The sequence below is a fragment of the Ailuropoda melanoleuca genome, chromosome 7, assembly GCF_002007445.2.
Source record: "Ailuropoda melanoleuca isolate Jingjing chromosome 7, ASM200744v2, whole genome shotgun sequence".
NCBI lineage: Eukaryota > Metazoa > Chordata > Mammalia > Carnivora > Ursidae > Ailuropoda > Ailuropoda melanoleuca.
Genome location: NC_048224.1, coordinates 67,153,278 through 67,166,102, shown reverse-complemented (window position 1 = coordinate 67,166,102; position 12,825 = coordinate 67,153,278). Strand labels below are relative to the sequence as shown.

Below are 12,825 nucleotides of genomic sequence, written 5' to 3'. Positions count from 1 at the left end.
CTTGGCAAGAGTGACAGAAACAGCTATTCCAGAATCACTTCAAATTAAGGAAAAGACTTCTTAGGGGAAAACCATGCATTCACTTAGGTTAAGACTTAATAACATGTGACTGAATGAATTTTCCAATCTGAATGTATGTGTGCAATTTGCAGTTCTATTTTAAAAGGTTTTTCCTGGAAATAAAATTTTTGTTAGATGTCTCACAAAAATGATCTCCGTGTCAAATAATTACTATCACTTGAGGGGTACTGTTATTTTTAACAAGCACAAAATAAGACCGAGTGCTTTTCAATGTATTCTCATTTAACTTTCACAGTAGTGCCGTGAGCTCTGTGTTATGGCTCCCATATTATAGACGTAGAATCTGAGAAGCATCCCCAGGACCCCACAGAGTGTCTGAGGCAGAGCCAGGATTTGGAAGCCAAGTCTTCCAGTACCAAACCAGCGATACACTGACATTTGTTTCTACGCAGCATTGCCTCTCTTGTATCGGCTCTGCCAATGTATGCGAGAAACTAGCACCCAAGACTCTCTAAGTATTCTAGACTTGCCATTTTGAATTCTTTCTCATGTCAGAAGACCGGTGGCGGTACAGTCAACCTGAAGAAATTTTGAGCCTAATTCTGACTGTGTGGCTTGGCTATTTTGTTCATTTCTTGCAGGATGAAGATATGCATTATAAAGGAAATAATGTCTATGCCATGGCCAGAACATCCAATCTTAATGAAGAGCTTGGGCAGGTGAGGGCCCCTTCAGAGACTGGGTATGCGACAGGAACTTTGAAGAAGGTGAATCTAGGGAGAGCGTATCTAAATTGAAGTGCTGAATTAAGCCATAGACTGTAGTTAATATGATAACCTATATGGAGCTTCAAAGTATGATTTGTTAAAAATATTGATAATCCATCATGGGTTGCAAGTAGAATGGACCTAATACAGGTTATTAATGTGCTTATGAAACAGTAGAAGAGCTGGAGGAAAAGCTTCAGTTAGCTCTCAAGTTGTCAGCTTTCAGGGAGTCCCAGGAGCTTGGGGACCTGCCACTGGTGGCCATGCTCCTGTTTCCCTAAGCCAGATGAGACATAGGAAAGCATCTGGAGCCTGCTGCAAAATTTCACACCTGCCTAACCCATGTACCCTCAGGCCTTTAGTCCCTACAACACACTAGAAAGGGGCAGAAATGATGCCCGGTTACCAACAGACAATTGGTTCCCTTCTAAATGGCAGCAGCACCATTACAAGTATAGATTGTTTTTTTAAAACTCCCACAGTTATTTGTCAGTTATACCCCAGTACAGCTGGAAAAACCCAACTAACTCCGCAGTTGTGTGATACCTGACAGGAGGAAGACTTCTGTTTGTTATTTTTTTTCTTAATTTCTTTTTGTTCTTAAAATGATTTTACAAGATTATAATTTCCCATCTTTCTTTTTCTTTTTTTTTAATAATTTTTATTTTGTTATATTAGTTACCATACAGTACATCCCCAGTTTTTTTGTTTTTGGTTTCTTTTTTTTAAATAATTTTTTTTATTGTATTATGTTAGTGACCATACAGTACATCCCCAGTTTTTGATGCAATGTTCCATGATTCATTATTTGCATATAACACCCAGTGCACCACGTAATATGTGCCCTCCTTAATACCTATCACCGGCCTATCCCAATCCCCCACCCCCCTCCCCTCTGAAGCCCTCAGTTTGTTTCCCAGAGTCCACAGTCTCTCATGGTTCATTCCCTCTTCTGTTTGCCCCCCCTTCATTCTTCCCTTCCTTCTCTTACCTATTTTCCTATTTCTTATGTTCCATAAATGAGTGAAACCATATGATAATTGTCTTTCTCTGCTTGACTTATTTCACTCAGCATAATCTCCTTACACAACATTTGCAGCAACATGGACAGGACTGGAGGAGATTAATTTCCCATCTTTCAATTCATTGGAGGCAATATGTAAATTATGGTAAAAGCAGAATTTTGGGGTTAATTTTCCTGGAAGTGAACCCTGATTTTACCCATTTACAAGCAACATCACTATGAGCTTCTTAGGCAACCTGCTGGCCTTGACTCCTCATCTGTAAATCAGACGTGACCATATAGCATCTACTTCAGAAAGTCGTTAGGAGGACTGAATAAGATAATGTATTTGTGATATACTCAGCACAGTACCTAGTATGAAGAAAAAGGGATTTAATTAATGCTAGGAATTTAATTATACCCAGGAATTTGCATATATGCTTTCTGATTTAGGGTCACATTTATAGTATCATTGAATAGTGAGTTTCACAGTAAATATTTATTTTAGAAGGTTTCTGGTGCCTGGAAATGCCTGATCTGAGAACATGAACAGCCTTTTTACCTTGGACAACCAAAGACGAAGGAAGGTGGAATCATCAGCGTTCTAGCAACTTTTCTGCTCATGAAAATCTGATTACTTGCTAATCCTCTAAACATATGTTTTCTGTTGACAGTTGGGAAAAGATCACTTTATTCACTTTGCCTAGTCAGTTGACTCTAGGCTGTTTAGGGTAGTAATTAAATACAATAAAACTGGCTGTGGAACTCAAGCTTTAAAAATTAATTATATTGTTTATGTAGGTAATACATAAAGATAAGGGCAGAAATCAATGAAATTGAAAACAGAAGACAATAAAGGGTTTAATATTCAGAATATATTAAAAAACTACAACTCAACAGCAAAACCACAAAAATCTAATTTAAGAATTGCCAAGGGATTTTAATAGGCATTTCTCCAAAGAATATATATAAATGAACAAGAAGCACATGAAAAGGTGGTCAATGTTACTAATCTTTAGGGAAATGCAAATTAAAACCACACTGAGACACCACTTCACGCCCACTGGGATGGCTACTACAAAACAATTAGAACAACAGACAACGGGTACGAGGACATGGAGAGGGTCCTGTGCACTGCTGGCAAAAATGTAAAATGATGCAGCCACTGTGGAAAACAGTATGGTGAAATGTCAAAAAATTAAACCGAAGATTATCATATGTTCCAGCAATTCAACTTCTGGATATTTTCATGAAAGAACTGGAAGTAGGGACTCAACCAGGTATTGTACACAAATATACAATGTACAATGTAGCAGCATTATTCACAATAGCCAAATGGAAACAACTGAATGTCCATTAATAGAGAAATGGCTAAACGAGACGGTATATACATACAATGGAATATTATTCAGCCCTGAAAATGATTGAAATTCAGAAACATACTACAACATGGATGGACCTTGGATCTCGCACTAAATGAAACATGCCAGACACAAAAGGACAAATAGTATATGATTCCACTTATATGAGGTACCTGGAATAGTCAGACTCATTGAGACAGAAAGCAGCGTAGTGGTTACCTGGGGCTGTGGGAGAGGAGAGAATGGGGAGCTACCGTATTGTTGAGTTGGTAGGAGGTTTCAGTTTGAGATGATAAAAAAGTTCTGGAGATGGATGGTGGTGATGGTTGCACAATTATGTGAATGTGCTCAATAACACTTAAAAATGGTTAAAATGGTAAATTTTATCTAAGTACATTTTACCACAATAATAAAAAACGCTCTAATACTGCCTCTTTCCCTTTTTTATTGAGTAATTGACATATATGATTATATTAGTTTCAGGTGTACAACATAATGGTTTGATATTTGTAAACATTGCAAAATGATACATCTAGTTAACATCTGTCACCATATGTAGTTACAGAGTTCTGGTGATGAGAACTTTTGAATTTGCAATTTAGTATTTTTTTTGAACATGCAATATAGTATTATTAACTATAATCACCATTCTAAACATTATATCCTCAGGATTTATTTATAACTGGAAGTTTGTACCTTTCGACCCCCTTCACCCAATTTGTTCACCCAGCACTCCCTGCCCCTAGGAACCACCAATTTGTTCTCTATAGCTATGAGTTTATTTTTCTTTTTCAGATCACACATGTAAGTGAGATCATGTGTATTTGTCTTTCTTTGTCTGACTTATTTCAAATAGCATAATGCCCTCGAAGTCTTTTCATGTTTTACAAATGGCAAGATTTCTTTCTTTCTTATGGCCGAATTTTGTGTGTGTGTGTGTGTGTGTGTGTGTGTGTGTGTGCAGGTGCATGTGCGCATAATTATGTATCATTATATTATATATACACCACATTTTCTTTATCCATTCATCCATCAACAGACACTTAGGTTGTTTCACCTTGGCTACTGTGGATAAAGCTGCTATGAACATGGGGTGCTTATATTTTTTCAAAGTAGTTTTTTTCATTTTCTTAAGAGAAATACCCAGAAGTGGATTTGCTGGTAGTTCTATTTTTAATTTTTTTGAGGAGCTTCCATGCTATTTTCCATAGTGGTTGCCTCAATTTACATTCCCACCAACAGTGCTCCAAGGGTTCCCTTTTCTCCACATCCTCTCCAATGCTTGTTATTTTTTTGTCTTTTGGTAATCACCATTCTAACAGATGTGAAAGTGATATCTTATTATGGTTCTGATTTGCATTTCCCTGATGATTAGTGATGTTGAGCATCTTTTCATGTGTCTGGTGGCCATTTGTATGTCTTCTTTGGAAAAATGTCTATTGAGATCCTCTCATTTTTTAAATTGGATTGGTATTTTGCTGTTGCATTGTATGAATTCTTTATATATCTTGGATATTAACCCCCCTCACCAAATATATGACTTGCAAATATTTTCTCCCATTCATCGTGTTACCTTTTTATTTTGTTGGTGGTTTGCTTTGCTTTGCAGAAGCTTTTTAATTTGATGTAGTTCCACTTGTTTATTTTTGCTTTTGTTGTCTTAGTTTTCAATCCAAAAAATCCTCACCAAGATTCATGTCAAAGATCTTACTACCTATGTTTTCTTCTAGCAGCTTTATGGTTTCAGGTTCTTCTATTCAAGTCTTTAGTCAATTTTTAGTTAATTTTGTATATGGTGTAAGAAAGTGGTCCAGTTTCATTTTTTTTGCATGTGGTTGTCCAGTTTATTGAAGAGACTGTCATTTATTTATTGAACACCATTTTTTTGAAGAGACTGTCCTTTCCCCAATGTATATTTTTGGCTCCTTTGTTGGAAATTAATTGACCATAGGTGCATTGGTTATTTCTGAGCTCTCTATTCTGTTCCATTGATCTTTGTGTGTGTTCTTATGCCAAAACCATACATTTGGACTGTTATAGCTTGGTAATGTAGTTTGAAATCAGGAAGCATGATGCTTCCAGCTTTGCTCTTTCTCAAGATTGCCTTGGTTATATGGGGTCTTTTATGGTTACATACACATTTTAGGATTGTTTGTTCTAAATCTGTGAAAAATGCCATTGGAATCTTGATAGGGGTTACATTGAATCGGTAGTTTGCTTTGGGTAATATGGACATTTTAATAATGTTAATTCCTCCAATGCATGAATGTGGAATATCTTTCGATTTACTTGTGTCTTTTTCACTTTCTTTCATCAGTACATAGGTCTTTCCCTTTCTCAATTAAATTTATTCCTAGGTATTTTATTCTTTTTGATGCAATTGTAAATGAAATTGATTTTTCTGGTAGTTCATTATTAATGTTTAGAGATGCAATATTATACATTTTGTTAACTAGAATTTAAATAAAAATTTGAAAAAAATTAAAAAAAGAGTGAACCATAATGTAAACTATGGACTTTAGCAATAATGATAAGGCAGTGTAGGTTTATTGACTGTAACAGATGTACCACTCTGGGGCAGGATGTCGATAGTGGGGGAGGCTATGCATGTGTTGGAGCAGAAGATACATGAAAACTCTATACTTTCCATTCAATTTTGCTGTGAACTTAAAACTGCTCTTAAACATAGTCTATATTTAAAAAATTCAAAAATAAAAAAATAAAATAAAAAAAATGCAATAGATCTCTGTATGTTGACTTTATATCCTGCAACTTTATGGAATCCATTAATTCTACCAGGCTTTTGGTGCAGCCTTTAGGGTTTTCTAGTGTAAAATGTCATCTGCAAATAGTGACAGTTTTACTTTTTCCTTTTTAATTTGGATGCCTTTTATTTTTCTTGCCTAATTGTTCTGGCCAGGATTTCCAATGCTATGTTGAATAAAGTGGTGAGAGCAGGTACCCTTTCTTGTTTCTGATCTTAGAGGAAAAGCTTTCAGCCTTTCACCATTGATCATTGGTGTTAGCTGCAGGCTTGTCATATTGGCCTTTATTATGTTGAGGTTTGTTTCCTTTAACCCCACTTCATTGAGAGTTTTTATCACAAATGGATTTTGAATTTTGTGAAATGCTTTTTCTGCCTCTATTGAGATGGTTATATGGTTTTTATCCTTTATTTTGTTAATGTGGTAAATTCCACTTGATTATGTTGTGTGATCCTTTCAATGTACTGTTGAATTCGATTTACTAATATTTTGTTGAGATTTTTGCATCTGTGTTCATCAGGGATATTGGCCTGTAATTTTTTTTCTTGTGGTGTCTTTGGTTTTGAAGTGTGTGTGTATATCTATCTATATATCTACTTAATGTTTTCTAGAGACTTTTGATGAGATGTGGCAAAAAAAATGAACTTGGACTTCTGATTTTCTTAGGTTTGATGGCTTGACATTTACTTTGTGTATTAACATAGAATTTTACCTGCAGTGTAAAACAAAGAAAAGAGAACCTCTGAAAGAAGTATAAATATTAAAGGTAGAGTTCTTATAAGCTGAACTTCTTGTTTCCTAAAATTTCAAAGATTTTGAGGATTTGAAGAGAAAGAACTTGATTTTGTCTTTGCCCTCTAAATATAATTTATATTTATGTTGTTTATCATGTTTGTTTTTTTATTTAGGTAAAATACTTATTTTCTGATAAAACAGGAACCCTCACTTGCAATATTATGACATTTAAGAAGTGTACCATTGCAGGTATACTTTATGGGTAAGTGTTCTTGTTGCCATACTCTGTTGAAAATTCTTGTTTTCATCTTAACAAATTAATTAGCCTTTATTTACTTCAAAACGTATATGAATTTCTAATAACATAGCTATATCTGAATGAAATTAAAACTTAATGTGACTTAAATGGAAATTTGCAGTTGTTAAAAAAATATGGTCTATATCTGCTTTTTTATGTGTTTAGAATTGCTAAAGCATTTTCTATTTATAGTCTTAAAACCATTATATTTCCTCCCTCATTATCCCTCAGAAATCAGTCAGACAGAAGTGATATTGATATAGAAAAATTAAGGTAACTAAACAACATTCTTTTCTACTTTGCCCATGTTCCTTTACCCCCACAATGGACTTTTTATCAGTACTGGAGTCCTGATATATGACAACATAGCTGTCCCTTGTCCAGACCTCCAAAGGCAGTTCCCAGAAATCTCCCCTGGATAGATCTTTCTCATGTGATAGTCAAAGAACCCAGAATCCAGGCTTTGATTTGTTGCTTTTTACTGTTACTCTGTCTTAAATTCTGTATAACTATATGGGATTCAACACAAATTTTGGCATTTTCTAATGCCATTTTGCAACTTGAGGCCTGAGAGGATTATAATCTGACAGAGCTTTAAATATTTACTATACAGTTTACCCTTGAACAACACAGCGGCTAGGGATGCCAACCTCCCCACACGGCTGAAAATCCACGTGTAGCTTTTAACTCCCCAATTAACTACTAAGAGCCTACTACTGTTGGACCAGAAGCCTTACCAATAATATAAACAGTTCATTAACACATATCTTGTATATGTGTTATATACTGTGCTCTGACAATAAAGCTGGAGAAAAGAAAATGGTATTAAGAAAATTACAAGGAAGACAAAATGCATTTACTGTACAAGAAAAATCTGTGTGTAAATGGATCCGCACAGCTGATACTCACGCTGTTCAAGGGTCAGAGGTAGCTCTGCAGACTTTATGGTGTAACTTACTGAAAACAGAGCAAGGGGCTGTGTGTTCACTTGAGGTCCATTTGATTGTTGAACTGGCACCATCAGGAATTTTGGTGACAGTGAATCTTCTCCATTCTTCCTCAGTCTGTCACCCTCTGTCATCTCAGAGTGCTGCGAATTTAATGACCCCGAATTATTGCAGAACTTTAAAAATGGCCACGTAAGTCTGCTATTTTCATGCAAAGTCCAACAGGGGTAATGTTACATGACTTTAAAACGTATGTATGGTTTATTAAAAGGTATAATTTTCTGATCCAGGAAACAGTCTTGAATTTTCTTTTGATGTTAGTAAACAGTGGATTTCATACTGATATTAGGAGGGGTGTGCTAAACTTGTTAGTGTGAATGAATCCAAATATTAAAAAAGAACATTTTACTGTGTAGCAATCTATGTAAGAAAATCTCTAAACGCTTCTAAGCTATTTGGTTCTATTGCATGTTACCAATAACTTCACTTACCAGTTTTAAGATACTGGTCTACTTGATTTGAAATCTTGATCTTCTCAAAAATAAAAGTGATCTTTTAAAACATGAAGCTGTACATGCCCTTCTTTTACTTAAAAACCTTCAGAGAACTGCCCTCCCTTAAGATAAAATCCTAATTCATTACTGTGACTTTCTCTCCAACCGCATTCTGTGTCCTTGTTCCCCTTGCTCAAGATGCTGGAGTTACACTTGTCTTGAAGTTCACAAACCTATGCATCTCTCACCTGACTCGGGGCCTTTGGGGGTGCTATTCCCTTTGCCTGTATGTACCACAGTCACGTCAATGAACACAGCTAACTAACTTTTCCATTTGGGTCTTAATTTAAATATTATCTCCTCGATGTATCCCCCCCCATCACCTCCCTAAAATAGGCCCCTCTTTTCACTGTGACAGTCCCTATTTGTTTCCTCCAGCTTTGAGAAAGCCCCAGTGATAATAGATGTTCCAAGAGAGCAGAGTCATCTTCTTCCCTGAAGTCTCCCCATGCCCACACTGTCTCTGCCTTTGTGCTCACTCTACAAAGACATTTTGAGTGCACGATATGGTTTTTAGTCAGTGCCTGACTCTCTGTGTACTTGAGGTGAAACCACAGTTGATACAAATTGCAGACTATATATGACTCTTATGAACCTGGCGTTGGAAGAGACTCACTAGCTCTGTGCCTTTTTTATAGCCCACGAAAAATTATATAAAGGAATTTCTTACCGTATTATGTGTGTGCCACACTGTTGTTCCCGAGAGAGATGGAACAAATATAATCTACCAAGCTTCCTCCCCAGGTAGGTGCTGTGGGCTCCTAGAACGCCTGGTAGGTGATAAGCCCTGAGGAGAGGTGCTGCTGCCATGGACCCCTGGATTGCTCCTTCCCCGGAGTTCTCACAGGTCACAGGTATTCATGGTACTGTGCAGGTGTGAGCGGCTCTGCAACTCTGGGGCTCTGGCTCCCTTCGCCCCCAAAGACTGCCATAAGGAGACTGGTGGGGAGGGCTCTCTGAGCTGGAGTCAATGGAACATATACTTATAACTAGGAACAAGGCAGGAGTCAGGTGGAGGCATTGCAACATGTTGTGGAGGTTCTATTAATGGCTTGTAGAACAAAACCGTAATGAGCACTAAGAAAGAAATATATCCTAGCCCCGTTGAAAGAGGCCTATTTAACCAAATTTCCTCTTCTACAAATGCCTTCTGGTACCTAAATAAGTGCATTTGGATCCCAAAAAGCCAAGTTTAAAAAAGAAATCATGGTATTTTAGTGCTGGAGAATGGAAATCTGTTTTAAATTAAATTCGGTATTAATATATTTGCACAACCTCCATTAATACAGACTTTTTATTGACAGATGAAGCAGCTTTAGTGAAAGGAGTGAAGAAGCTTGGCTTTGTTTTTACTACAAGAACGCCAACCACTGTCACTGTAAAAGCCGTGAGTAGCATCTTACGTACTTTCTCACGGTTTACACGCCCTTCCAGAGAGACACAAGTTGAGTAGTTGAACAGAGGCACTCTGGAATCACAGTGCTTGGGGTCCCCCCGGACCCACACCTTCCCAGCCGTTGTTCTCAGGCATGTTCCTTAACTTCAGTGTTGGCCCTGGTCTTCTTATCATGCACGTCATAGGGTTTTTGTGAGGATTAAATGAGTTAATATATGCAAAGGTATTGGAATTAGTGCTTGGAGCAGAGAGTGCGCTCAGTAAAAGTGAGCCATTTAAAAATGTTGGGAGCATCAGATCTTCAAGAAATGTACTATTTTCTATGAAAAATTAAAAATTTTCAAACTATTTTTTGGTAAGTTCTCTTGTTATGTTGATACAAATCAACATTATATGTAATATATATTATGTATATATTTTTCTTGTTTTGTCTTGATGGCCACTTACCACAAGCCTTTGATATTATGGGGGAATAATTGAAGCAAGGTGAAGATTTTTTTTCTAGTAATAATGCGGTGGCTAGGGATGTCTACTAGACATTCAGTCCTTAGCAGAATGGACTGATTGGTTCATCTTTATATCTGTAGTACATGCCACATGGACAACTCTCAAATTATTAGAAATTCTACATTGCCTTATTAGTGAATTGATCATGGCTATAGGAAGTCAAGAGGCTGCAACTTGAAAAATTTAGGAAAGAATGCAGGTTTTATTGACATAGAATTTTATAGTATGTCATTTCTTTCCATGTTGACCTCTTCAAATTATCTAAGGATTAAAGGTTTTGTCTGATCTGTGCGTTTTTATGAAAAGACATTTGTTTTCCCATTTCTCTCTGTTGTCTTGCTTACTCCACATAACTTTGCAACATGGGGGTATTTATGAAATGTTTCTTTTAGTGCTGATTTTACATTGAAAAGAGATTGTTTTCGTCTTAAATCTGCACTATGAGAAGTACTTTTGCCAATAGTCCCCAGTTTGCAAACAATGTTCTTGCCAGAAGAGGGCGCCATCATTTCATCAGGTTTGCAAGGAAATTTCTATTTTAAAAAAGATGTGTAGTTGTAGGGTAGGTAAAACTTGTTTCTGATTGGAAGAGTGAGCTATTTTACAGGATGAGTACTTTTTTTTTCCTCGGGTAAGAAGATGTTGTTTTATCTTCCTATAGATGGGAGAAAACTTAACGTTTGAAATTCTTAATATCCTGGAGTTTTCTAGGTAAGATACTTTTCATTCTGTTCATGTATCTCCCAGGGCTCCTTCTGTGACTCTTCAGTTGAGATTTGGTAATGCAAATCAAAACTTTAATGTAGAATCACAAAATTCTAGTTAGCTTCCATCCACTCTTTAATCTGAGCCTGGTGTTCACTTCTTTCAGCATCATTAGGCCAAATCCATTTTTGTAGCTGAGAAGGTCTCCCACACCTCTCCTTCCTAACACTTGTCAGAGTCAGACTTGAGGTTTACATCTGGGTTACTACTTACTGACTGTGTTGCCAACTTGACTCTCAGTTCCAGGAGGGCAGGAGTCACTCCGTGGAATCTGGTATCCGGTAAGTGCTAATAAATATTTGATGAATGGATGAATATTGGACATTATTTTTCCAAATAAACCCAAAACTATTTCTTTAAAAAGAGAAAATGAAGTAATTCCTTTTTTCCCCGCAAAGGAAACAATGTGCATCCAAATCCTTCTGTCCCTGTAGACTTCAAAGGGCCTCCTGGTCCAGCTGCTGTGGCCTGATCCCCAAAGTCTAGTGTAAGGATATTGGTGATGGTTTTATTTTCATTGCCCTGTTTTGAAGACTCACAAAGTCTCATCCCTTAAACCATCGGAGAGCTTCTTATGTAGAATCTGAAAAATTAGAAAAGGAAATGCTAGAAAATTAGAAAATTTAGAAAACGAAAAATTCGTTCTTTTCAAAGCCAGATGATTTTTTAAATTATATTTTTTTAAAGCCTTGTTGGCCAATGACATCTTTTTTTAAAAAAAGCTTTGATCCTCAGTAAAGTTATTGTCAACTTCTCCTTTCTCGGGGAAAGCTTTTTCTAAAAACTTCTTTTTTTTATAAGAATATGTATCTTAATGTTCATTATAGCTTTCCCCTCACTTAATATCTGATTACCATTACTACTGGAGCACTTGCTTCCTATCCTTAAAATAAGAGCTCCTAGCTAGGTGACACTTAGATGACTCAATTGCCTTTAGTAGTGTTCTAACAGCTAAGTAGTTAAAGCAATTGCTAGTCCCTATCCCTTTTGACAACTACTTTCTACTTCAAGTGTTCAGGTGTAGGACTACTCTCTGGGACCCTCCTTTGACTGTACAACACATAGGGTTGTGAGATATGGCGGTCATCTGAGAAGGTGCTGAGTTACAGGAAGTTTGTTTGGGTCTCTTAAAATGTGGTTATAGGCCATGGATAGCCATCCAAGGGTTACGGTCGGGGAATAACAAGATGAGAAAGAAGGAAAAAAACCAACCTATTTTGACCAGTTTACTTTGGCAGTGTGTGGTATAAGGTGGAGAGGGGAGATCTTTAAGCCTATTTGGGCTGCCAAATTAGGAATAAAAAGCAGTGAGTTTAAGTTCTGCCTACCATCATAAAAAATAAGAGCAAATTCAAAAAAATCCAGAGGACGTTCAGACAGAACTATGCATAAAAATAACAAGCCAGCAGTTTAACATCTCTGTGCAGCTGAGTGGGGACAGGAAGGTCTAATTCACAGAGATGTGAGGACCAAAAAATACATGACCAGGGCTTCTTTCCTCTTTCCTCATCGGTTGTTAAGAGATTATATTATATATGCTACATGTATATATAATGTATGTCTTATATGTGTAATACATGGTAAATGTATGTTATATATGTATTATATAATACATGAATACAGTAATATTAATGTAAAGCATTATATCAATATATAATGTATATTATATGTAATATAACATATAAGTAATATATATCATATATATA

General features: G+C 36.4%; 1 protein-coding gene across 1 annotated transcript in view; it reads left to right on the top strand.

The window, feature by feature from the left end:
- The window catches only part of LOC105239758 (phospholipid-transporting ATPase IB-like), a 195,528-nt gene that overhangs the window by 67,326 nt on the left and 115,377 nt on the right, over positions 1-12,825 (top strand). Inside the window, 6 exon segments of the mRNA XM_034663776.1 lie at positions 663-740; positions 6,826-6,914; positions 7,975-8,089; positions 9,090-9,195; positions 9,756-9,838; positions 11,016-11,065. Of these exon segments, the coding sequence (XP_034519667.1) occupies positions 663-740; positions 6,826-6,914; positions 7,975-8,089; positions 9,090-9,195; positions 9,756-9,838; positions 11,016-11,065 (521 nt within the window).